The sequence below is a fragment of the Gobio gobio genome (assembly GCF_949357685.1).
Source record: "Gobio gobio genome assembly, chromosome: 4".
Classification (NCBI taxonomy): domain Eukaryota; kingdom Metazoa; phylum Chordata; class Actinopteri; order Cypriniformes; family Gobionidae; genus Gobio; species Gobio gobio.
In genome coordinates this window covers 49,509,494-49,537,324 of record NC_137100.1, presented here as the reverse complement: position 1 = coordinate 49,537,324, position 27,831 = coordinate 49,509,494, and the positions used below count along the sequence as shown (strand labels likewise).

The window sequence follows — 27,831 nt, the reverse complement described above, 5'->3', positions numbered from 1 at the left end:
GTACGGCCGCCGCGCGGGGGCGCTCAAACAAAGCAGCGCGAGCGGCGGCTGCAGGCCGAAACGCTGAGAGCAAATACAGCACAGGCCGCTCTTAGCAAGCAGAGCATCACGAACCTCCACCGCCCGGACCGGGCCATGGCGGCGGAACCGTGCTCACAGATTGAAGCCGGTGGGCACCATTCTGGCGGTTTTTCTGCGCCTTTATTGCTAGAAAGACTTTAAGCATTGTTTTAGCATTAGCCTGCGAGGCTAAGCTAGGCTAAGCTAAAGCTAATGACTGGTGTTGTTGTGTTTCACTCTCTGCAGAACTTTATTACCTGATCGCCAGATTCCTGCAGTCTGGACCATGTCAGAAATCCGCTCAGGTGAGACCGAAAATGACTTGTGGGTGTCGGTGTGTAGCAATGATTGTGTGTTACGGTGTGTGTAACTCTCTGTGTGTTTCTGCAGATGCTGCTGCAGGAGATGCACGAATATGAGGTAAGTTTCATGCCTCTTCTCCCACTCAAACCCGTTATTTCTCTCAAATGTCCCAACATCAGCATCTCCTCCTCATCCCAGCGCGGCTGCGTGTCTAAATCCCGCGTGTGGTGTGTTTTCCCCCCGCTGTGTTTGTGTGCAGATCATCCCGAAGCGCTGGAGCTGGGATGGGAAGCTGTTTAAGCGAAGCTTTGAAGACTGGGTAAGATTAAATAAACTATCACACACATACACGCACGTGAAATACAGCACGAAACTCTCACAGGTGCTTGGTTTACTTATATTACAGCGCGTAAAATTATAAAAGCAGATTTGAGGAAATGGTGCTAGCTTTGAGAATATGATTTATAATTCACACGAGTCTGCTGTATTGCGGGAAAGTTTTGATTTTAGGAATTGAAATTAAAAGCATTTGTTTTGAAATGAAAGGCTTTGTGCGTGCCTGCCGTGGGCGTTACGGCAGAGCAGACATATCGAGAGGGGATTGGTGGGTTGCTGCGTCAACTAAAGGCGTCAGCCAATCAAACCTCAGTTGCTACTTAAGAGACGGTAAAGATGGGGGGAGAAGGCGTCTGATTGGCTGACGCAATGCGGACGCTTGTGGAGGGAAAAGGGTGGTCTTTCGGTAATGATATGGGATATGTTGGTGAAAATGTTTAATGCTATAATGTAATCTTATATTATAATATAATAAAATATATTCTTATATAATATAGTATGACTCGTATTGCTGTTATTTCGGTGTAATTTTTATCCTAATACAAATAAGATTTGCTGTGTCTTTTACTAAAGCACCTTGTGTATCAATTACCTCTGTATGTTTTAGGTGTTGTTAAATCAGCACATACCCGCGGATTACCTGTTACGCGTGTGTGAGCAGATTGGCCCACTGATAGATAAACACATTCCTCCCAGTGTTCCTGGAGTCCACAGTTTACTGGGCACCGGACGACAGTCATTACTACGGACAGCAAAAAGTGAGGCACACAAAAGATCACTACATACAGCGAACAATGAGAACTTCTCTCAGTTATTTTCTACAAAAAAATACTTGAATAGCACACATGATCGCATTAACACATTTCCCTTACGTGAATTTTCTCCTTCTAACATTGTTCAATCTTTTGTTCTCTCACTCAGGTTCTTCTCATACAGTATGGGGTGGTTCTGCAGTAGTCGCCCTGCACAGGGGACGGCCCCCAGAACCACCTATAAACTGTGCCATACCACCAAATATAGGTGAGTCCTGCCTCTTAAATGGTGTGGTTTCCTGGCGCTGGCTGGTTTTGTGTTCAGTTTTAGGAATCAACTGTGGTTTGTGCACAAAGAGTATTCTCTTTCCAATCAAAAATGGTGCTTCATGATAGCTGATTAAAGTCAGTATGAAATGAAAATGCATCAAATCTATTTTGTTTTTTTAATTTTTCTTTGTTTATTAAAAATGCTATAACTTGCATATCAAATCCAGTCAATGTTTGGAATAGAAGGAACCAAGTAACTGTCCTACATTTATTTCCTATTCAAGAATCATTTACACTCTAGTGTATGTCACAGAATGGACGTTACTTCCTTTCATTGTGACTTTAATGCTCAATTCTGTTGTTGATTAAATTTCACTTATTTAGCATGTTATTTAGTGATGGAATAATGTCCATCGGTGTAGACCGTTGTTCCGTTGATTGTAACAGTCTAAATCTCTGCTCAGTGTCAATCATGGGTGCTCGCCAAAAAACAGGAGTGGCTCGATTTGCCCACGCCTTCCCTTCCTGCACATACCAGCACATGAAGATGCATCGGAGGATTCTGGGCCACCTCTCATCAGTGTACTGTGTGGCATTTGACCGCACTGGACGACGCATTTTTACGGTAAAGAGGGGTTTATGTGTGTAATATGTAGAAGTTTAGGATGAGACTTCTAATGGGCCAGTTACTGGGCCTGATTTAGACATAAATGTGAAGTGTGTAATATTGGTCATGTTAAAATAATTTCTCCTGTCCTAGATTAACATGCAGAGACAATTACAAGGCATGCACTGTTTGATTTGCTCAAAAAATCTAAACGATCTAGTGTTTTCAAAAGTACCGACTTCGGTACCAAGTCGTACAAAATGTGCATTTTTGCATTGTTGAGGGTCACATTTTTAAAATTTCAGTACCGATGTCGGTACTTTAGTCAACACAAACACTCTATACCGTTTTCCAGTCATTGCTCAGTTTGCTGCTAAATAGCAATGCAGGAAACACTTGTGTCTGTTTTGTAATCAGTAGTTTTGTAGTATTTTCTGTGTGTATGCTTGTAATCAAGGTTTATGCACACGTGTTTCTGTCAGGGTTCTGATGACTGTCTAGTGAAGATCTGGACAACAGATGATGGCCGTCTGCTAGCCACTCTGCGCGGACATGCGGCAGAGATTTCAGATATGACAGTGAATTTCGAGAATACACTCCTCGCTTCTGCCAGTTGTGACAAGATCGTCCGCGTGTGGTGCCTGCGTACATGTGCACCTGTGGCGGTTTTACAGGGCCACACAGCCTCCATCACCTCCATACAGGTGTGTGAACACAAGTTTTCTTTATAAACTCTTCAAACCTTCACCCTCTCTGCTACTCTTTGGAGGAATGAGCTGCCTACCTCCACACAAACTTCTGATAACATTACATCTTTTCTTTTTTTCTATCTTGATTCATAATCTAGCTGTCCAACAAATCTGGCAGCTCATGTTCAGTGTTTCAGATCGGCTCAGTTCACAGTAAATGCTTTTCTACATTAATCTCTGTATATGCTGTGAGTTTAGGTCGCTTATAACATGCATTTAGGAGCACAGCCAGGGCTTGACATTAACTTTTTTGCTCACCAGCCACTGTGTCAAGTGGTTTTCCAAAGTTACTAGCCACTCAGCATTTTCACTGGCCACAATTTTGTCGTTGGGAAATTTGTTGTTGGCTATATGTAGATGAGCACTGTACACAGCCAAATCAAGTCTACAGGAAATGTATAACATGACAGGTCATCCAATAGCTCTGATAAGGTTGTGTGTAAAAATCCTTACTCTAGACAGAGAAACACTAACATTTGCTTGTCTTTTTTTACTCATCAGTATTCTATCAGCTGACATATTTAAATCTAGCATATTTTGTGTATGAGCCCATACAGTAACATAGTATATAAATATTCATATTTTCATGTGATTTTACAGTTTATTTGATTAAATATGAAAAATCTAAAAGGTGTGCATCGTATCTGACACCCAGTTGAACACTTTACATTTGGTTTTATGACTAAGTAATTCTCTTCAAAAGCTATTGAAGTTAGAAACGTGTAAACCAATCAATGTTGTATATAACTTTAGAGACGGTCCTTAAATTAAAGGTGAACTATGTAAGATTTTTGCAGTAAAATATCCAAAAACCACTAGGCCAGTGTTATATATTTTGTTCAGTTGAGTACTTAAAATATCCCAAATGTTTCCAACTATTTGTAAATCGTGAGAAATTGCTATTTTAACCAAGGAACCGGGACGTGTGAGCTATGCGCTTGAGGGAGTCGCCTGTCGATTGCGTCATATCTGCGTTACCCTCGGTTTCCGGTTTTATTTTGCAGAAATGCTGTACACTCACTGCAGTTTGAACAAGTGTCATAGCAGCCGCCGAGCGAACGTCATAACTTCCTTTTCAACACACTCAGATATATCTAATAGGATAAACAGAGTTGCATTACCTCATACTCATGACTGGAAAAGAGGAAGTGGTGCCGGCAACCGTGTCATAATAAAAGTCCCGGCGCCGACTATGCCATAATAACAGTCCCGCTCTTCAATCGCTCCTGCGGCCTTGCTCAGCTCCACAACACTCGGTCCTGCTCTGCTTCATACTACTGTAATGTTAATAATCGCATCCTTGAACATGATTTCTGCCGGAGTCCTATCTATATACTCTTTTCCACCAGCTGTGAGGTGAAGACCACATGTCCCAAGATTCTGCGCTCAAACGTGACGTCATCAAACTACGCCTTTGTTTTGAACAGGCGACCTCTAGTGGACGGAAAAGTTGCATAGTGTAGCTTTAACGAATATCGAATGTCTAATGTCAAGCCGACTTTATGCCATCACATTAGATGCGCTGTGGGTCTGCTGTGATCTTTGGCTGAAACTATTTTCGCTGGTGAAATAGAACAAAAACAGTCAATCACTGTATGATGAATGAATCTCTACGTACATCGCACGCATCTCTGCTGTGCTGTTTATGATGAGAGCAGATCTCAGTGAGAGAGGGTAGGGGTGCTCCGATTGATCGGCATCCGATCTCGATCGGTCGATAATCGCTTTGGGATGATTGATCGGCGGTCTCTAAAAAGGCCGATCTCATGAACCGATCGCATGCTGACGACACATAAATCCGCACCTGCCGTGAGAGCCAGGGCATGATATGCAGCGACACAGTCTCATTCTCTTTCCAGCGCGGGTAAAATAATTATAATGCTGAAGGTGAGGTACAATTCATATTTCTATTAAATAACTTACGTCTCACAGAAAGTTTTAAAATGACTGCGTAAGTTCACAAACAGCGCGAGTGAATCACCGCGTGCGCGAGCTCTCTCTCCCTTTCAAAATGCTCAAATGGCTTCATATCATCGCATCTGCACTAAAATCAAGCTGCACAGTTGACAGGATTTGCCACTGTTGACAGGATTTGCCACTTGCACAATCGAGGCAGTGTCGCATCGTCACTAAAGTTTATCATTTGCATTTATTTTTAAGTCTTGCCAGTGTTCAAACCGCTCAGCACTCGCGCGCTCTCCAGACCGTGAGCGCGCGCCCACACACACACACACACACACACACACACACACACACACACACACACACACACACACACAGGCCATCTCACAAAAAGCTTGCGAGAACAAATTGCGGTGAAATGGTCAGATACACACAAATGTATGTACTAAATTACCGTCTTGACGAGTATGCACGTAAACCCCGTCGTGACTCGCGAGTGAACGTTTGTGCAACTGCATGTAACTGTAACCGTGTTCGCTCTTAAGGTGACAGCTGGCGAATAAACTGCTGCTGTCTCTGAGTTTCTCTTTGTCGTGTTGTTTGATGAACCTTTATGACACTCACTGCTCTTGAATGACTAACTTTTGCAACCGTAAGTGTAAGGATTAATCTAATTTAATTTATTCAGGGAAGACCAATATTAATTTACATTTGATTTCTTATTAAATGTCTTTAGTATTTCTTATCTCAATACTAATGTTAGACCTACCTGAAAATTTGTCTTTAAAAACAAAAATGCACTGCATGATCAAATATTTAGGTGAGATAATTATATACATTTATTATATAAATTTATTTGGGAAAGATGGCCTACAGTAGCCTTAAGTTATCTCATTTTCTAAAATAAACACTTGGTGGTTCTTCAAGATCTTGACTCTAGCCTATTTCTACAGTTTTTTTTTCTCAATACAGTTAATTTAGAGTTAGTTTCATTTCTACAAATGGTGCAAACTCTGCAAGATTATAGATAAAAGATTGCCATTCCCCTGCCATTCTGTGATCGGCAGTGATCGGCAATCGGCAGATCATGATCTTGGTGATCGGTGATCGGCCCCAAAAATGCTGATCGGAGCATCTCTAAGAGAGGGCGCTCTGAACAAAACTTCTGCGTTTCAGCGATGACTGATCTGAACGCCTCTGATTATATGACATTGCATTCATAAGATTAACAGAATCGCTTGTGATTTGATTTAATGCACAACGCGATAACAGATACCTTTTGAGAAGACCCGCCAAAGTGACTAGTGGGAGTGACTGTTACACGTCAGCTGAAATCCACCCGCAAATGGTGGGTTGGCGGGTGTAATGACCCATACTTGTAAAGAGAAGTGCTTATAAACCAGCTGTTGTCAACAAACGAGAAACTTTAAGGGCTCTGCAGTTTTTCGTCAAAATAAGTTTGATGGTTTAAAATGTTTGAAATTAAGAAATTAAGACCGTTGTACTGTAAAATAATTTTTATTTTTCGAATATTACCTTTCATGCAGTGTGTAATATGGCTGCTTGTGAATGTAAAAAGTCTGTGTTTTAAAGATCAACGTGCACAACAAATAAAGTTAATGGCATCGATTCTGAACTGCTGAAATGAGTCATCCATTCAACCAATCAGAGTAGAGTAGAGAGTATCTTCGAACAAACCATTTTCACACTCTTTGAGAAATAAGGTGGTGTGCTGTGCAATCTATATGATAAGAAAATTAAAGTGGTTTTTGACCTTAGATGAATGTAAACCTATTGTATGAGACCTCCAAAACAAAATCAGGGTCCTTTTAAAATAGCATAATAGGGGCACTTTAAGTACTCTTTATTTTACAGTGAAATATTAAAATAGTAATATTTATTATTTTATTATTCTTTATTTTAAGTAGTATTATTATGTGGTCATTGTTTCATAATCACAAAAATGTGGGACCAAATTGTGCAGCCCCTTTTCTATTTATCACAATCAACTTTATTAGAAAAATCATTATTATTTATCTCTGTCTCTGCAGTTTTCTCCATCAGCATTAGGTTCCTCTCGGTATTTGGCCACCACTGGAGCTGATGGCATGGTGTGTTTCTGGCAGTGGAACTCACACAGCATGAAGTTTGTGTAAGTGTGATTTGTACATTTTTAAATAACACATTTTGTCTGATGCCAGTGATTCATTTTTATTATGTCGAGTAACGTGTGTTTGTGTTTGCAGTGATAAGCCTGTGAAGTTCATGGAACGCTCTCGTCCCGGAGTTCAGATATCCTGCAGCTCCTTCAGCTCTGGTGTGTTAACCCACACTTACACTTCAACTTCCAAACTCTCAACGATTTGATTCAAATTAACTTTTTTTTTCTTCTTCTTCATGTTTCTTCATTATCGTCTTATGATCAGAGTCAGACAATAATTCCGACATTGTGTCCTTTGACCCCAGGGGGAATGTTTCTGGCCACTGGAGGCACAGATCACATGATCAGAGTTTACTACCTCGGAACAGAGACTCCTGTGAAGTTTTCTGACCTGGACTCCCACACGGTGAGTGCGAGAGACATAGAGAAGAAAGCCAGTAGACAGACAAGAAGGCAAAAGAGATAATGATATTAAGGAGAATTATAGACAGAAAAGGCAGAACTTGAAATGAAATTTTCCTGACTATATTGTGCTGATTAAAAAGTTAAATTATTTTTGATGAAGTTAATGTTTTTGTTTTACAGGATAAAGTTGTTGCTATTCAGTTCTGCAATAACACCGACAGGTGAGTTTTGATGTGTTATGGTTCCTCTTGTGCTTGTTCATTGGGATGTACCATTCATCTTTATTGATTATTGGTGTTTTTAAGTGTGTGTTGGCTGTCTCTGTATCTCCAGTCTCAGGTTTGTGAGTGGAAGTCGGGACGGTACGGCCCGGATTTGGCATTACCAACAGCAGGAATGGAAGAGTACCGTACTGGACATGACCACCAGATTACCAGGGTCAGTGTGTGTACATATCTGTTAATTGTGAGAGCAGGCAGGTTTCTCAAGCACAGTTTGGACAGAATATAATTGTTAACATTAAATATTGTTATTTTGAGGAGAAAAAAATCTAGTTGGTCCGTGAAAAATGTGTATTTTTTATGTCTGTGTGGACATATGTATTGTGTTCACAGGAGTGCTGTGATATCAGGCGATGATAAATCGACAAAGTTGGTGGTGACCATGGTCGCGTGGGATCGTTGCGATCGTTCCATCATCACAGCCGTTTCAAACTGCCTCCTCAAAGTCTGGAACTCAGCAAATGGCCAATTACTACATGTTCTGTCGGTATGTGTGTGTGCATGTGAGGCAGAATTCAGTCTGTTCATTTTGGTCCTTGTTTTTTAATTCTTAGTTGGAGCTTTCTATGACTCTGATGGGTGGATCATATAGGCAAATGTTTCTTTCTCTGTAGGGTCATGATGATGAGGTGTTTGTTTTGGAAGCACATCCCTTTGACCCACGGATCTTGTTATCGGCTGGTCATGACGGTAACATCTACATTTGGGACCTCAGCAAAGGCCAGAAGATCAGAAACTTTTTCAATATGGTGAGATGACATGACGGTTTCAATTTAAACTTGTTTTAAAAATAGTTGGTGGGTAAGGTTGAAACATTTACTGGTCAAAGGTTTGGGATCAGTATGATTTTTTTTTTTTAAAGAAATTATTAATTTTATTCAGCAAGGATGCAATAAATGGATCAAAGCTGACAGTAAAGACATTTGTTACAAAATTAACAAGAAAAGACTAAATGTATCACCAAAAAAATGTTTCACGGTTTCCACAGAAATATTAAGCATTGCAGCTATTTTACACTGTTTGATTATATTGTTACTTGAGCATGAAATCAGCACATTAGAGTGATTTCTAAAGGATCACGTGACACTGAAGACTGGAGTAATGGCTGCTGAAAATTCAGCTTTGCTATTACTGGAATAAATTCCTTTTAAAACATTTAACACTTTATTATTATAAATAATTTTAAAATAATAAAATATATTAAAATAAATAAGTTAATATTTCACAACATTACTGTTTTTACCTTGGTGCACACAAGACTCCTTTCAAAAACATTAAATAATCTTACTGACCCCAAACATTTGAACGGTAATGTATTCTACAATCTAGATTTTGATTAAAGTACTGCTTATTACAGTCATTTAATTATTGTCTGTCTCTCTTTTTCGGTGTTAGATCGAGGGCCAGGGACATGGTGCCGTGTTTGATTGTAAATTTTCAGTGGATGGGCAGCACTTTGCCTGCACAGACTCTCATGGTCATCTGCTCATCTTCGGCTTCGGGTGCAGTCAGCTTTATGAAAAGGTGTGTGCGTCTCATGTGTGATATTCTGAGCCTTTTGTACAGGTGATCGAATCCACTCTTGTTCACATTCCAATGCTTCACTCTGCTTTCAGATTCCAGACCAGATGTTCTTCCATACGGATTTCCGGCCATTGATCCGGGACTCCAATAACTTTGTTCTAGATGAGCAGACGCAGCAGGCACCTCATCTTATGCCTCCACCTTTCCTGGTGGACGTGGATGGGAACCCCCACCCTCCTCGTTGCCAACGCCTGGTGCCGGGCAGAGAAAACTGCAAAGAGGAGCAGCTTGTGCCACAGCTCGGCTACATGGCAAATGGTAAATTTATTAGGTTTACATGGCTAATAACAAATGTCACAAAGATTCGCTTGATGATTAATATAATTTGTATGGTTATAATTTTATATATATATATATATATAAATATAAATAAATAAATTAATTAATTATGGTAGTCTCATAGATTTGCAAAACTAATTATAAGTAAGAATCATCCCACTTTTCACTGTTCAGTCTGTAGTAGGGATGCTCATATTGACCGTTAACCGATAGTAAGAATTTTGACCGATTAATACTATCAGTTAAACGGTTTAAAAGGTAGTTTTATTTTTTTGCTGCATGGTCACCACATTTTTATAAGAAACAATATCGAGTCTATAAAACATGAAAGAACAACATATATCGGTGAGAACACTCTTTAAACACCGGGACTGCATTTGACAGCATTTTTCACATTTGTTGAAATGTGAAAATTTTTCACAATGTTGATTCTTCTTGCAATCGTAATGCAATGGACTGTGGCCTACATTAAACCTTTAAATAAAAGGTTTACACAGTCATCTACAATAAACGAGCTTGCACAGCGACAGGAAATAAAAATGAACGCAAAAAACCTGCCTACCTTACCAGAGCATGTCAGCAAAGCAAAGCGGAGCTTCACTCATGAACTGCTCACCGGTAAAATGACGTGCGCTCAAATCCCACTCCGACATGACATTTCTCTGTACTGTAGCCTACTATACTTGTAGCCATTAAAACACGTAATTAGTTTCAGTTGAAATATTATGTTATTTTTTTATTTAATTTGCGTTGAAAACTGAACAGGACACACAAGATACATAATGTCAGAAGACGGGGGTCTTCAATAAGTTCAATAACACTTCAATAAGTTTTGTTTTGTTGAAAGCCTTTCTTTAAAGTGAATTTCGTTTTGTATAAATTGTATCTTAATTTGAATCTATGTTTAATCAACCAAATTGCCCAGATTTAATAAATAATAAGCAAATAGCCTATAACAGACAATGGCATGGAGGCGGCGGCGCAGCGTGAACAACAGTTTAAATGAACAACTAGAAAAGAAGAAAAAACTTTAGTCAGGGGCAGCCCTTACTATTTATTTCAGATAGGCCTAAATTTGATCCAGCATATCACAAAGGGAGTTCTGGGTAGAGCGTGCGGTGCTGAGCGCAATGAGCTTCAGAAATGAACGGAATCTTCAGAAGGGTGCTCTCCACTGAAGGAAATATTACCGCTCTTTCTACGCACACACCGCAATGATCACAATATGACCTTATGTATGTTTCAAAAACGTAATTCAACAAATAAATAATACTTTTTTTATGGGCCACTTACATTTTTTTTTACAAATAAATTATTAAATAAAAAAAAAATGAATAAAATGAACAAAAATTTGAATTGCATTTGCAATCCTTTGAAATCCTTTGCAGCACCCCCACTTCCCGCGCCCCTGCACAATTTAGACATGCTACTTTAAAAACATTTTTAAAACCAGTCAAGGTGTGGATTGAGGTAGGCCTGCTATTTTTATATGATGAAAAAAACTTAGTTTGACTGGAAAAAAACTATTCCGGTTCTTCAAAGCTTCAAACGGATTCAGTGTTTTCGTTTTGTCATCTTAATCTGATAATTATTTAAGTGAAAAATATTTAGTGTAGACCTATTTATTTTATGATTTTTATTTATATTTTATTAGCTTTTCTCTGTTGTCAGAAACGCTGCAGGTGTGTGAACATTTGATAATGTGAATCCAGGTTCTGATGTTGTTGTTGATCTGTTCTGTATGCTGCGGTTTTCACAGTAAAATAAACCCGTGGAAAAAAGTCTTCAATTGAATATTTATTTAATGCCAATTCAATATTATAATCTTATCAATTAACGGTTAATAATCGGATAATGAGCGGCGGTTGTCGGTCGGGAAAGTTTTGTGCATCCCTTTGTAATAGTCATTGTAATAGAAGCTGCATAAAATTTCAGTTGCCAATAACAATGAAATGTCGTGATTTTAATAATTACATAAAAATGAGGGCATATACAATTCCACCCAAAATATTTTTTTTTTCTTGGAACCTCCTTGTGCTTTTATTTGCAACTAGTCATAGCTGTAGCAGCATTACTGCTTGTCATGTTGTCCTGTTAAGCAGTCACACATAACTTTGGCTCAAATGTATTTCCTATTGAATACTATGAAGGTGAGGACCTCATTAGTGTTCTGTGCATATCAGATGGCTTGTGTTAATAATTTTAAATGAAAACCTTCCTGTTCTTACTGTCATGGCATGTGTACTCCTTTTATAGGACTAGTCTAGTGTTTGGTCTAAATTTAGTTTGTTGAGAGTCTTTTAATGTTTTTAGGTGATGGCGAAGTGGTTGAGCAGGTGATTGGCCAGCAGACCGCAGAGGATTCTCAGGATGAAAGCCCTTTGGATGACCTGATTAGGCAGCTCCAGCTCCAGCAAGATGACCATCGTAACTCAGGAAATCCTCCAGGTGAGGAAAAACCCACAGTTAACCCGTCAAAATGTTTTCCAGCATTTTCAGTGGTTTGTTGGACAATTGTTTTTCTTTTGCAGGGAAAACTGCATACAGTGTAATTACTATACTATATGATTTTGAACTTATATTAAAATATATTTAGCATTAAGACTGGCACCTGTTGGTCACTTATGTGAAAGCTGTTAGTTTAGAGGTTGTGACATTTAAAGCTGTTGATCAGTAGGTGCTGAGGTGGCAGGTGGTCCTCTGTCACCCCCTAATGTCGGGCTGCGACGTAGCGGACAAGTTGAGGGTGTACGGCAGATGCACAACAATGCCCCCCGCAGTCAGATGGCCACTGAGAGAGACCTGTTGGCATGGAGCCGGCGCGTGGTGGTTAATGAAGTCCAGTCTGGCATTTTCAGGTACAAATATGACAATTAAACGGTTTGCAAATCTGAGATTTGGATAGTGTGGCCGAACTGAATTAACAACTGGTAGAGCAATATTGTATGTATACAGTGTAGGGGTGTAACGGTACACAAAACTGACGGTTCGGTACGTACCTCGGTTTTGAAGTCACCGTTCGGTACAGCAGTTTTAAAAAATAGCTTTTTATTTTTAAACAGTGGTTTACTGAAAAAATTGTGTCTGTCCTTAAATGAGTTAAATTATAACTAAAAGTTTCTTAAAGATAATGCTGTAAACTATATAGGGAGCCCTTACTTGCACATTATTACTATAATATTAAAGGTTAACAACAGAGCCCAAACTATGAGCCTTTATTCAGCTGATATTCATGTTTAGATATAGGATAATCAACACTCAAATAAAACATTGTGTGCAAACATGTAAACTTCACATAAGGCAGTTTTTGCAATAACTCCTAAATCTAATTATAAAATTGTTTTTTCTCCATTTCGTTGTTGAAATATAATCTTAGTGACTGTCATTTTCATGACAGATTTATCTAAACATAGGATTAAATAATCAAGACATCACTAACACGTTAAGTAGAATTTATATATATATATAGGCTACTATAGTGCATATATTAAGTGAAAGAGTTAATTTCTCTAGTGAATTAACAGCTGTGGACACTGAAGGACTTCTGACTCTATTGATAATTGATACTGTGTGACATTGTTTACAAGCTGTTTGACGTCTTTCCGCGATTGAAACACTGATTGAGCGATTACACGACATATGATACGTTTCAGTAAGTGTTATCCTCAACATACCTTAAAGGCCTGTACACACCGGGACGAATATTGCGCGCGCTTATCGCCAGCGTTTTTTTTTTTCCGTGACGTTTTTCGGCGCGTCTCGAGTGTTCACACCCAAACGATTTTCACTGGCGATGCGCCGAGTGAACGTGCACATTCAGTAGATGCGCTCCCGGTACACAAAGTGGTGCTGCGGCACTTTACGCTTCTGACACTCGCTTGTCACTAGGGCTGTCAAAATTGCTCAAAAATGACGTTCGAATATTCCCTCTAAAAAAAGCACGAATATTCGAACATCTGGTTGCGCATTTTATCAATGACGCGCATTACGTCAATAAGAGGACAAATTAATACAAAGAGACATAACTACTTATATAGGTAGTCTATTTAAGTTTAAACATATTTGACAACGTATTACCTACACAAAAACAAGTAAATCAACTAATGGCTAAAGACCGCAGACCTCACTCTCTCTCGCCCTCACGCTCTCTGCGCATAACGGTTTAAATGAACAAACACATTTTGAGGCTGATCAAGAGTTTTGTAAAGCAAATTAAGGTCGCGACTCTTGTCCCAAATATAGCAGGCTTCATTCAGTGATTGAAACAAATATTAATATAAGTTTTACAGTATATTATTGAACGCTCCGAGCTGTGCTGTGGTAAACATGGAACTTTTCTTTGACTTGAAACGGTAAATGATCAAACCAGTGGAAGCAGTGCATTTATCCTTTATTCATGCAATATCTCTTCAGTCAGTACCTCGGTTCCATTGCTTGACATAACTCCATGAAGCCTGCCCCATCCACGACACTGATCGCTCTTATGTCCTTACAAATGAACAAAATTAATTTCTCCTTTATGGCCTCTTTTCGTGTTGCAGACAGAGAGCTTGTGGCGGGCGATGCAAAGTAAGGGTGGTCCAGTTTACACAAACACATTGGTTGCTTATATTTACAAAACGAGCCTACAAAAGCATAAAAAAGCCCGTTTAATAAAGAAAAGTTCACGAAACTAAGTGAAACTCACTAAAGTGTTTAGTGAAATTGGGAAACATTTAGATATCATACATTGAGTTGTATAAGTTAACGTTACATTTCTACATACATTTTGTTCTCATGTCACAAGTAATATCAAGGTTTATTTTGATCTGTTTTACATGATTCTTTTGTAGTGTGGTTTTCGGTGAAGTGTACTAAAATAAATATCGTCACCTGTGTACATTAGCCCACTTCTTCTCAACGCTTTTTCCTGATAGTTTATAGAACAAATAACTCCGAGTCGCCATCTGTCGTTTCAAAGAAAAGCACAACGGCGAGCGCGTCAAGTATAAACACGTCGTCCGTTTGGGGAGGAGCGCGCACAGTCAGCGGGGGCTCGCGCTGCGGAGACAGGCCAAAGTACACAAGGCTTCAGGGGCGCTAGCGCCCACTCGCAAAGCAGACAGCCACGCCTCTACTACCGCAGGCGTTTTTTTCCCAACATTTTTTTATTTATTCGAATATTAATTTTCACCTTCGAAATTCGTTTTTTAAAAACTATTCGAATATATATTCGAATTTAGAATATTCGTTGACAGCCCTACTTGTCGCACAGAAGAAGAGAAACAGTATTTACGTGCTTGCCAAAACCACAGATCTATTATGTCTATGGCCAAAACCATTCACACACTTTTTGCTAATTGGCAGGCAGCATTAGCAGCTCATCTTCTTCTTAGTCTACTTACTACTTCTTCGTCATATCAATGTGTGCTCGGCAAGACCGATTTTTTGCTTGAGCGCCAACAAGTCGTGTTTTACTGTCACTTCAGCAGCTCCAGGCACGTAAACAAAAGCGCTGATCTCATTGGTCGGACAGTTTTTAACGCGCCGCGTCAAAATAAAAAAAAGAACCCGGGCCGTTTTTTTTTTAATGACGCTTTTACGCCTGGCTTTTTGCAAAAATCTTCCCGGTGTGAACAGGCCTTAAGATATTAATTCATGTTTATTCTTCTGGAAGAGATGATCACGTTCACTCGCGCGCGTGCCCCGGCCACTTGAATTGACGCGCCTATACAGTGATCAGTCGTCACATTAAAGAGCGTCAAAACGGCATTTATCGTTTGAATTTCGTGATAAAATGCACTGAATACATATGTTCGAGTGGGAACTAGGATTGAAGTGTGTTCCGCGCTTAAAACAAGCCAACTGTTAAAGATTGCATTCGGAACGAATACGTGTACCGTTACACCCCTAATACAGAGTGAAGAATATAATGGCTTTGTATCCAGAATTTATTATTTAAAGTGTAAACGCAGATAAAACTAAGAGAAAAAAATAGATTAAACAATGCAACATACTGAATGGATTAATTTTGTGCTGGCTATGCAACTCTGTTTCTTCCTTACTTTTGGGTATTACATATATCGGTTTTCTTTGCATAATGGTCTGGTTACGTAAGAGAAAGCCATTAGTCAACGGAGCAAAAAGACAAAAACTAGCAGCTACTATATAACAATTGACCAGATGCTATTTGTACCGATACAAACCTGGATTTCAAACTAAAAGACCCTGTCTTGCAGTCGCCTCCCACTTTATTTTAAATCCCTGGCCCTCTGGTTGAGAGAAACTGTTCTAAAGTATTTAAGCTTCTGTCTTAAAATAAAGTGTAACCAATGTTTTAACCATAAATAAAGAGGATTTTATAAAACAGTGGCCTAATAAAAGCTGTTGTAATGTACATGGAGCTGAGCTGTTGCACAGGGGCGCAACATAATAAAAATACACTTTTAAATATGTGGGTATAGTTTACATTTTTGTTGACATTATTAAATCAGTCTCCAATACCATTTAGCAATACAATGGTTCTAGTTGGCTTTTCTAGTTGTCAACTACACTAAACTGTCCTTGTTTGTTTCTTGTGAACTTCTTTGAGAGCTGAGTTTTAACATTCAAACCCTGAGTTTTAACATTCAAACCCTGATGTGTTTGTTTAGAGTGATGGAGGACAGTAGGTTTGCCAAAGGAGAGGTGGAGCGTTTTTTCTACAACATTGAGAAGAGGAGAAAATCTGCACCCACAGCAGGAGTGAGTTTAATACGTATATGCACACAAACAGATATGTCAGATTTTGTTACTGTTGTTTCTTTTAAAATTCATTGATGCTGCCATGAAATTAGCCATATGCTGGTATGGCAATAAAAACAAACTGTGCCAGACTATAGTAAAAACCTCACTTTCTCCCCATCTATCTGCAGAGCGAGCTGTTGAGTAGCAGCGGTCGCATGTTACGAAGGCCTCAGCGCAAGCCCCAGCAGAGGAGACACACATATCAGACCCGCTCAACTCGAGATAGGAGACGCAGCACAAGCGTGCTCTCATACACCCGTAACGAGGAAAGTGAGAGAGAGTCTGACAGTGAAGCAGAGGTAAGATAGGAGTTTGTGTTTGGCCTCAAACTCTGTTCATCTTCTATAGGCCCTCAGGATATACATTTTAGGTTTTTTTCAGCGTTAGTTTTGAAATGATTAATTAAATATGCAACATTTCTGTATGTGTGCACCTAGCAAGAGGAGGTGGACCAGAATGAGAACAGTGATGGGTCATCTGATGGTGAAGCTCAGTGGGAGAATGACAGCAGCTCCAGGTTCAGTCTCCAATTAGTTGCATATATTTCACAACATAAAACCAAAATCAATAATGCAAATTAAGCCTTGTGAAGTTGGTCTAGACCTGGCTTAGGTTTAATTAAGCTTTTAGTTCCAAACTACATATAGAATTAGACAAAGTCTAATAACATGAATTTTTATTTAGGGATTCACAATATATTAGATATTTAATTTATTGGTATCATGCGTGCTCATTTTCTTTTAAAGGGTTATTTCACCCCAAAATGTGCACCCCTTTAACTTTATTAAACACAAATTTAATAACCCTGAATATCATTTTTTAGCAATTCTCAAATTGAAAATTCGTTAGATAAAATAGTAAAATTACTATAAAAGGGTATTTATTAATATATAATAAATTTTTTGTTTTGTTTCTAATATTCTTTCAAAATAAGTTAAGTTAGTGTTTAGCTCAAAAGTACAATGAAGTTATATATATATAGCTAGCTATGTTTGATCATGGTTTGCATATTTTGATTTTGCTGTTTATTTTGCTCTTTCCTGTTTTAAATTTGTACAGCAACTCTTCTAGTGAGTATTCTGATTGGACGGCAGATGCGGGAATCAACCTCCAGCCCCCCAAGCGAACAACCAGAAGGCAGGCCCCTGTAGCCAGGAGCAGCAGCTCTGAGGATGAGGAAGGGACAGGGCAGGGAGAAGGGGAGGCTGAGAGATCAAGTAGACGGACTGAAAAGAAAAGGAAACCGAAGCAGACTAAACAGCGGGTAAGCATCCATTATTCATTAATTCGATCATCCATACACCCATATTTTTCTATTATTATAATGTGTGTGTGTTTAGACTGTGCCTGCAGGAGAATTAGATGAATGGTTGCCCCCTGCTTGGATCATGGAAACGATTCCAAGACGATCACCTTTTGTACCTCAAATGGGAGATGAGGTGAGTCCCTACATTTAAATATAGACATGCACACTAAATTACCAAAAGTAAGTACAAGGATTTGCATTATACATACATAATTTCGCTCTCTGTGTGTCCCTCTGTAGTTGATATATTTCCGTCAGGGTCATCAAGCATATGTCCGAGCCGTGTGTCGTGCCAAAGCCTACAGCATCAACCCTCAGAAGCAGCCCTGGAACCGCTTGGATCTCAGGGTAAGAAGCTCATGGTCTCATCACCATTCCTACTTGTTATTAGGCATAATCTGGTTTGCATCACACACGGTTGACCCATTCTGCAGGCAGAGCAACATGTTCCATTTATGTTGCTTGTGTGTTCTCTTAGGATCAGGAGTCTGTAAAAGTAGTGGGTATTAAATATGAAGTCGGGCCGCCCACTCTGTGCTGCCTCAAACTGGCCTTCCTGGACCCCACCTCAGGGAAAATGACCAACGAATCCTTCAGCTTGAAGTATGTATGCTTTTCTTTGCAAAAACACACCAGCACATTTTGTTAGATTGGTATTTATTTATGAATTATATTTGACAATACACTTGCCAGTTTGCTGGGATTGTAACATTTATTGGTATTGGAATTGCACAATAAATAATGATAAATACTAAATACTGATTAACAAATTGAATATGGATGTTAGGATAGTTCTTCATGAATATGAGATTGTTAATGATAGCTGTCTCTATCTCTCTCTTTAGGTATCATGATATGCCTGATGTCATTGACTTTCTGGTGCTACAACAGATTTATAATGAGGCCAAAGCACGAAACTGGCAACCAGGTGTGTTTGTGTTTAAAATTGTGATGCATGTGTTGTCGCTGAAGCTAGTGCTCAAGCTTAGAGTTTGGATTTGAACAATCTTCTTCCCAAAGTATTGAACTTCAGATTGTTTGCACTGAGGCTATAAATGATGCCTCAAACCATGTGGTTTATTGAAGAGAGGTGTGATATTACTTCGTCATTGAGCTTACAATTTGCACTTTGCAATTTTTTCTCCAGTGGCAGACTTATACATGCTGTTATTATTAGATTATTATATTTTACAAGCCATTTCTTTATTCCCATTCCCGCGCAGTCGCACACATCATTATCCTACCTTACGCATTCGCACTCAGCAATTCAAAACTTGTCTCGTGCTGCACACTTGCGTTTAACCCCCGTGCACTCCTTCGTCATGTCGCAGGATTGCAGACTTCTGACCCGAGCCATACCAGAATATCATAGAGACTTGTGTGTGGACTCTGATTTAAGCCAGTAAAAGGCCACCCAGAACACACTATTAACTACATAGCGACATGCTATAAAACACAGAGTGCCTTAGTGACTGCAAAACATAGGTTATTAATCTATTAATGCTGTTGGTGTATAGACACATTTGTGTAGGTTTATGAAATGTAATAACAGTTTGTGTGTGTGTGCAGGTCAGCGTTTTAGGAGCATCATTGATGATGCCTGGTGGTTTGGTTCGGTTGAGTGTCAGGAGCCGTTTCAGTCTGAATATCCAGACAGCCTATTTCAGTGCTACATTGTCAGGTACATGGGTTTCATCACTGTTTTACCAGAGGATGGAGTTAAACCTTTAGCTCATTATTTCTGTAAATATTAATAATTGGTGTACGTTGTTTTGCAGGTGGGATAATGGAGAGAGGGAGAAGATGAGTCCATGGGATATAGAGCCCATTTCTGAAGAAGGTACTGATACACTACTCCACCCATGAGCTCTGACAGTAAATCAGCATCACATTCTGGCATGTCTAATGGTGTGATTGACTGTGTACAGCTGAAGTCCCAGAGGAGACTGGGGACAGTGTCCCAGTCACAGAGGACGAGCTTCAGTCCCTACTATACAGCCCACGGGAGGGAGAGTGGGGGCTGCAGACACGAGATGAGGAGTGCGAGAGAGTAATCATGGCCATAGATCAGCTGCTAACGCTCGGTATCACAAAAAATATTGAACTTAGATTTTTTTTTTTTTTTTAAACAGTAATTTTGTAAAATATTATTGCAAAATATATGTTCCTTGCTTAATTATACTCTTGTGTGTTTTACAGATGTGGCAAAGGCGTTCTCCTGCCCTGTAGATTTGAGGGAATATCCGCTGTACTGCACTGTTGTGGCCTATCTCACCGACCTTGGCACTATCAGAACAAAATTAGTGCACCGTTTCTACAGGTATACTCAGTCCTTTAGGCCATCGGACAAAAATGAGAGCCCCGTTACTCCAGGTATGCACACGGACAACTGCTGGAGTTCTCATGTCTCTGTTTGTATGTGTAGGCGAATCTCAGCCCTTATGTGGGAAGTGCGTTACATCGAACACAATGCTCGAACTTTTAACGAACCACAAAGCCCCATCGTCACGGCAGCCAAAACGGTCAGCGACATCCTGTTGCGTTTCATCAGGTCAGAGAAAAAACGCTCACACATTTTTACATTAGGATCCCTCTGGTCCACCTGCTGGGCTCAGTGTCCATGCTGAACATTTTCAATTTTAATGTATGTGTGTCTGTAGGGATCAAAGCTGTACAGATATTTTGGATCTGTACAATAAGATGAAGACCGAATTCAGCAGTACTGGAGAGGAAGAGGTGAGCCTGGGAGTCTATGTGTGTGTACAGAGCTCAACAAGAAGTATGGTCCACTGACCCAGGACCAATGAGCCTAAGCTGTGACCTGGTGTATATGATTTTAGTATGAAGATGAACTCTTAAGCATCTCTGTTTGTTCTGTAGGAGACTGTGGATGTGGACTCAGATACTCCTGGCACCTCCTCTGGTCAGAGGGTGAGACAATTATGCTTAGGAATCTACTTATTATGAAAGTGTTTTAGTACTAGGTGTATTTTCTTTAACTCTTCCCACCATTTTCAGAGGTCTGGTCATGTGCCTCAAAAGCGAGGCGTGGTCCTAGATATAAACGCATGGCACAAACAATGCAAAGAGCTTCTGAGGAGAATGATGGCAAGCCCAGATTCAGAGCCGTTCCGCCAGCCTGTTGACCTCTTCATCTACCCGGTAGCTCCTTTTTCCCCTCTGTTCTTTCTCCACAGCCACCTTGTTCTATCATTCCTTTCCTTCCTGTACTTTTTGTCTTCCCACTTTAACATGATGTCTCTCACTACTTGTTTTCCATGTTGGAAATCTTTCAGATCTAATCTCTTTCTCTTTGTATCAGGATTATCGTGATATTATAGACACTCCTATGGATTTGGGCACAGTCTCGGAGACCCTGATGGGTGGGAACTACGAGAATCCCATAGAGTTTGCCAAAGATGTGCGGCTTATCTTCAGTAATTCAAAGGCCTACACGCCCAACAAGAAGTCCCGAGTAAGACCAGCACCCTTTTTTTTTCTAGCCCTCTCACAATCACACTCATCCTACCTACTATCCAGACAGAGTCTGTCTACTTTTATAATAAAGCAATAAGACAATATTGTTGTGCTTTAAATAGTAACTAAAACAGTATATTGATTCCCTTTTAAAATGGTTTTGCAGTCTTAGGTTGCCATTACTGAGTACTTTAAAATGTACATAGCTGCGTAAAGTATGTTTTAAGCATTACATTTGACAGTTGATCCACAGTGTGACTCTGATATTGTTTGTTTTTGTTTAGATCTACAGTATGACTCTGAGTCTGTCGGCGTTCTTTGAGAATCAAATCATTCCCATAATCTCAGACTACAAATCTGCTGTTCAGAATCAGCGTAGGAGTCAACAGAGACTCAGTTGCACCAAGAGATTACAGAGTTCCCTTCCCAACAGGTAAAACATGCACACGCAATGTCAAATAATGGTACAGAGCCCACACAGATTTTTTATTTCGGTAACACTTTACAAGAAGGTTCATTAGTTAACATTAGTTAACTACATTAGTTAACATGAACTAATAATGAACTGCACTTATAAAGCATTTATTTATCTTTTGTTAATTTCAACATTTACTAATACTTTATTAAAACATTAGTTAATATTATTAGTTAACATTAGTTAATGCACTGTGAACTAACATGAACAAACCATGAACAGCTGTATTTATATTAACTAACGTCAAAGATAAATACAGCAAATACAGTAACAAATATATTGTTCATGTTATTTAATACAATAACTGATGTTAACTAATGAAACCTTATTGTAAAGTGTTACCTTTATTTCTCTTGTACCCGTTTTAAACTTGTGTGTGTCGGCAGCCCTAAAGGAAAACAGAAATCGGGAAAGAAAACCTCCCAGACGTCTACAAAGTCCCGCTCACGGAAATCCTCTCAAGGTGTGTAAGCGAGTTAGAGATGTCGTAATTACCGGTGGGAACTTGGATTTTCTTTTAACCCTGACTTTCCCCATTGGGGTGGTCTCAAATCAGCAATAATGGTAGAATAGAATTGATCATAATAATAATTGTGAATTTAGTTTATGCATTTTGTGTACTGTTGTCGAAGAACAGGGATAAAGCTTATTTGAATGCTATTTTAGCCAGTTTATGAGATGACTGTTTTGGATAAGCAACACTACATTTCCTATCATTCTCTGTGGGTGATTATTATTTTAGAAAAATGTTGACCATTTTAGTCAGCTAGTGAGACGGCTCCTTAAGTCAGCTGGGTTTTTTTCATGGGAGAGTCAAAGTGTTTGCTTTTTTCACCAGATTCGAGTGTTGCACAAGCTGATGAAGACAGTCAGCCTTCCTCTTCATCCTCCTCCTCTTCCTCCTCATCGTCCTCGTCTTTGTCATCAGGGCATGCAGGAGCCGACCGAGTTACACGCAGCCGAGGCACACCAAGCAAATCCTCAGGTACACAAACAAACGCATGCTCTACCGCTCAAAAGTTTTGAGTCAATAAGATAAAAAAAGTTTTTATTCAGCAAAAACGAATTAAGTTGATCACAAGTGATAGTAAAGACATTTCTCATAATACAAAATGTTCTATTTAAAAAAAATTCTGTTCTGTAAACTAATTATAATAGAATCTAAAAATTAACTATATTTCACAATATTATTGTTTTTACTGCATCTTTAATCAAATAAATGCAGCCTTGGTGAGCATAAGAGCGTTTAATGCAGGGGTCAGCAAATAAATTTGGCATCTGGACAAAAAAAATTTGCCACTAGATGGTGGCCCAGAACATAATCAAAGGATAATTTAAGAAATTAATTGATGAAGATGCAACTAGAATTGCCTGTTGACATACTGTTACAGTGTCTTTTGTTACTGGTAGTGAGCTGTTACTCTGTTAACCCTCTGGGGTTCTTCATTTATGGGACACACTCAGGACCTTCGGGTCAAAAATGACCCGGAGGGCGGGATTAAGATAAAGATTTGAGGAAAATCAATGAAATATATTTTTGTTCAATAATATTTTATTTTTTGGTGGTTTGAGATAATTTTATGATTTATAATTAATATTTATGCAAAAATTATGACCCATTTTTCCCATTGAATGTAATAAAAAAATGTATATCTATATATTATTATTATTATTTTATTTTTTATTAAAGGTGTATTTCATTTTAGAATCAAGCCTAGGCCTCATGAAAGCAATTTTTTTAATGAGATCGGTGCCATCCGGTGGACACATTGAGCATTTTTATCACGCAATAGCAAATTTTTACCACTATACTGGATCTTGCGTTTTATAAAAAAAAATGCAAAATCGTAGCTTCATCGGAATGGTCCGAAACTTGGTGACTTTATTGGTACTTGGTATATGAACACCCAAAAAAATTGGGGACAGGATTTGAAAAGTCTAAGTGGTCGTAAAAAAAAATAGTCACACTCAGGACCTTCGGGTCAAAAATGACCCCCATAGGAAATAAATGGGAAATTAGTTTTTTTGTGCATACAATCTATAAATAAGCCAGGATGCAGGAAAAAAAGGACTCCACAGTGAAGGGGTGAATATCTAAAACATCAAGAGTGCAAACCAGACAAAAAAACTCACACACACACTTATACACAAAAAAACACACGCACACACAAATTAACGCGTGCCATTCCAAAAGCTAATTGGGTTTTTTGTGTGTGTGTATGTGGTTTTTTTTGTCTGTTTTGCACTCTTGATGTTTTAGAGATTCACCCCTTCACTGTTGAGTCCATTTTTTCTGCATCCTGGCTGATTTGTAGATTGTATGCACAAAAAAACAGACAAAAAAAAATGATATTTTTGCCAATTTCCCATTCATTTCCTACGGGGGTCATTTTTGACCCGAAGGTCCTGAGTGTGACTATTTTTTTTCGACCCCTTAGACTTTTCAAATCCTGTCCCCAAATTGTTGGGTGTTCATATACCAAGTACCAATAAAGTCACCAAGGTTCGGACCATTCCGATGAAGCTACGATTTTTTTTTTTTTTACTTGGGTCAGAAATGACCAAAGAGCCCCAAGAGGGTTAAAAAATTGTATACATTAATAAAGCAGTAGTGACACGTAACCTAAGTATCTTACAACTTGCAACACAGATCGCCTTGCTAAAACACATATGTGGGAGATGCAGACTCGTAATTATCTTAAGCCCATTAATGGCATGCTCTTAACGAACTATGTTTTATTTCCTCTTTCCATATTGTGAATAATAAATGTGTATTTTAATTTGCTTGTGACACTATGGAGCCTAACTTATTGTAATAATTATTTGAAGTAGCCTACTTTTACACTGCGAATTATTCCTTGTCATCCTCACGTAGTAAACTGCATTTTTTAAATTGTTTGCCTGCTAGAGGTACGCGATTACGTCGTGTTCAGAGTGATGTTAACATTTAAGCTAGCCGGTGAGAGAAAATGGCATTATCAAAGAGTAAAGAGGAAAGTCGACAGCGAAAAAAAAATAGGGCATACAAAAGGAATGGGAAGACAACTGTGTTCATCCTACTTTACCTGGTTTTGTGAATGCAAAGCCGGTGTGTCTCATCTGCAACGAAGTTGTCGCTGTTTGTAACGAATATAATATCAGACGGCACCACGAGAGGAAGCATGGCACCTTTATTTTGCTGGTTGTCTTTTCAATATTTTTGATAAAAAGGAAGCTGAATTTGAGTTGTTATTGTTCACGTGTTGGTGCTGAGGCCCCGCATTATAAGCAAAAGTTTCAATGGTTCACGGGTCGTTTTATCATACCACACATTTCATGACGGCTATTTTAGAGGCGTGTCTAGCGATCCATTCCACACTCTTTTGAATGTCTTTCAGAACTTTTCAAATGAAAAGCTCTCAATTAATCCCAAAACGTTCTCGTACTTTTTTTGAAGGCAAAATCACTAAAGAGAAATTGATTATGAGCAACTGTTATTGTTGAAATCTCTCCGGTTTGCACCGGCCGCTCCAAGCGGTGCGCAAACATGGGAGTCGGACGCTCTAACAATGAGGCTGCGACCTCTATAGTCAGTCACTGTTTCAGTCACAGCAGTGAGATTTACCTGCACAGCTGTCACTAGCTGGCTTCCATTACACTATCATGACAGATCTATTTCAGCACCAGCCGCTATCAAAATAATCTGGCTGCGGGCGCGGGCCAGATATTATTGCTGGCAGGCCAATTTTGGCCCCGCGGGCCGCCAGTTGCCGACCACTGGTATAATGCATGTTTCAGAAAATGTTTTAATCTCCAAGTTTACACTGATATCGTTTCCTCCGTGCATCTATAGGTGGCAATGACTGCCTGCCAAATGGAGGTCGAAGTTCACGTAGGAGAGGAGCTGCATTAACCGAAGAGGGAGAGGTCTCTGAATGTGAGAGTACCAGCTCGTCATCATCCTCTACATCCGCATCGTCTTCTTCCAGAACCTCGTCATCTTCGTCCGAGAGCGACGACAGTGGGACTGAGGTGGGCGGTTTTGCCGACGGCGGCGATCATGACTACAGCAAAGCCCCTCAACATAAACAGACAGGCAAAGCGGCAGCAGCCTCTGATGATAACGCAAATCGAAAGCGGAAAGGAGACGAGCAGACAACAGAACCTGAGAAACGAGCGCGGCGGGCGGACGAAATAGAACAGGAGGAGGAGCCTGAGGAAGAGGAAGAACCAGATGAAGAGGAGGAACCTGAGGAGGAAGAAGAGGAGATGGATGAGGAAGAGGAGGAGTCTGAGGAGGATGACCTCCTTTCATCATCAACAAAAACTGGAAGTCAGAGGTCGAATCAAAGGACTCCAAAGTCAGGGCGGGTTAACACCCGTAACCAGGGACGAAGGACTGTTCTATACAACGATGACTCTGAAGAGGAGGGGCTGACGACAGACCCTCTGAATCTAGGAATGTCACGTTCTGGAAGGGTCCGTCGCATGACTGAGCGTGCGAGGGTTAGCCATCTTATGGGCTGGACACATTGACATTTTATGATCCTTACACAGACTCACTACAGCGATACTGCAGGGATTTTGTTTTTAGTACTGTCTTTTTGTGACTTTTTTTTTTTTTTTTTTTTTTTTTACTATTGTTGTCTCCGAGACTTGATGTTCATGACTCTTCCTGGACTGTGGTGCTTTTTCTTCTCTGGTCTTCATGGAAACTACCTTGCCATCAACTAATCCGCCACCTCTGCCTTATTCTGGTCTGGAGCGGTCCTTCCTTCCTTCCTTCCTTCCTCCCTCCTGAATGACTTTGATTCCCATCTTGGTTCTTTTGGTTTCCAGTCTCTTTAACTCCAATGATTTTTTTCTGTCATAAAGATGGTGCTGCTCCCCTCTCACTTTCTCCATCTTGCATTCTTTTCATACTTTTTTTACACAGGGGGTCATTGAGAACACTTATGTTTACCATATAATACAGCTGACTTGACTTTACTATTAAATCAGGTAATGCATTTACCTCTGTTCAATAATATAATAAAATGTTGTCCTATGATTTAGTGCAGGTGCAACCTCTAAGATGCATTAACTACTTCCAGATCACTTGCGTTACTCCTCATCCATTAGAGTACAGACACAAGGAGGATTATGTGAAATGTAGGAGAAACTGCACTTCTCCCTTCTCTTGTTCAAATACACAAAAACACTTCAGACTGTTTTTACAGAATATATTTATATTTTTCCACTCTTGTATGATACACTTTGATTCATTCTTGTCTTACAGTAAGGAGAACATTAGTATTGATGATGTTTGCACATTTTATGTCAAGTGTATGTGGCAGCTGATTGGTGGAAATGAGGTGATGTCTGAATCCTGGACTTTGGTTCAAATATAATGTAAATTGAAGCCGGTGCCCTCAAGCTATCTGAGGAGCATCAGAATGTTTATTTTCTCATCTTTTTTTCCTCTGTGCCATTATCATAAAATTGAAAAGACTGTTATGTTTTGGACAAGGAAGACCACAAGAAAAATCATCTGAAAATTATGTGACGTGATCATTTAATCCATGTTTTTCATTGGTGTATTTTCAGGATGGTGAATACAAAGCATTATAAATTGAAGAGACCATAAATTGAATCGGAGTTTGGTTTGTAGTGTTCAAAGGGTGTATACAAAATGTGATTTTTATTTTTATCATACTGGTACATATCTCTTTCTCTCTGTTTTGCCCTTCTCTTATCTTCTGTTTATCCCTCTTTTCTCACTTTTCCCTGTCTCTATTGCACTGTAATGGAAAATACCCTCCGATCCGATCCCTAATCTGCTTTTCCTCACCTGTTTGAAAGACTTTTCGCAGCCTATCAGGATACAGCATTAACCTCCTCAGGCTCTGTGCTTAGAAAGGAGTTGACCAGATCGAGTTTGTCTATTCATTTCCTTTCCATCTCATGGCCTTTTTTTTTTTTTTTTCATATGTGTGTATGTGTGTGTATCAGGGATCTGTTGTCATTGGGTGACAGACAAAGCCTGGATCTGTTCAGTGACACTGATAGTGAAGATGGTCATGATGTTGGATGTCATAAGCTTATGTGTGTTTTTTTTTCTACGCATTTTTTTATAATAAAGGTGTAAATCTGTAATTTAT

General features: G+C 39.4%; 1 protein-coding gene across 2 annotated transcripts; it reads left to right on the top strand.

Annotated features, from left to right (window-relative positions):
* The first annotated feature begins 24 nt into the window (after positions 1-24).
* Positions 25-27,829, top strand: brwd3 (bromodomain and WD repeat domain containing 3). Of its 2 annotated transcripts, none has more exons than XM_079813741.1 (40): positions 25-169; positions 307-365; positions 451-480; positions 623-682; positions 1,307-1,457; positions 1,621-1,719; positions 2,186-2,346; positions 2,811-3,032; positions 7,031-7,131; positions 7,226-7,296; positions 7,446-7,546; positions 7,726-7,766; positions 7,879-7,983; positions 8,160-8,313; positions 8,441-8,575; positions 9,222-9,350; positions 9,443-9,668; positions 12,003-12,137; positions 12,367-12,547; positions 16,322-16,412; positions 16,583-16,753; positions 16,892-16,971; positions 17,514-17,718; positions 17,795-17,893; positions 18,001-18,108; positions 18,239-18,363; positions 18,606-18,688; positions 19,330-19,441; positions 19,539-19,600; positions 19,689-19,844; positions 19,960-20,080; positions 20,186-20,311; positions 20,421-20,496; positions 20,641-20,691; positions 20,779-20,922; positions 21,083-21,235; positions 21,522-21,670; positions 22,099-22,175; positions 22,551-22,697; positions 25,545-27,829. In XM_079813741.1, exons 1-40 carry the CDS (start codon positions 136-138, stop codon positions 26,225-26,227), a joined length of 5,214 nt encoding a protein of 1,737 aa, XP_079669867.1. In that variant the 5' UTR covers positions 25-135; the 3' UTR covers positions 26,228-27,829. The 2 variants fall into 2 exon arrangements, with proteins under 2 accessions (XP_079669867.1, XP_079669866.1); XM_079813740.1 differs by having other exon boundaries at positions 12,364-12,547.
* The last annotated feature ends 2 nt before the right edge of the window (positions 27,830-27,831 follow it).

Bases quoted from the DNA above. Each gene is read 5' to 3' on its own strand.
- brwd3 (XM_079813740.1), top strand. From the start codon at position 136: ATGGCGGCGGAACCGTGCTCACAGATTGAAGCCG. The intron at 683-1,306 runs GTAAGATTAAAT...TGTATGTTTTAG, and splicing joins AGCGAAGCTTTGAAGACTGG to GTGTTGTTAAATCAGCACAT. The intron at 7,984-8,159 runs GTCAGTGTGTGT...TTGTGTTCACAG, and splicing joins ATGACCACCAGATTACCAGG to GAGTGCTGTGATATCAGGCG.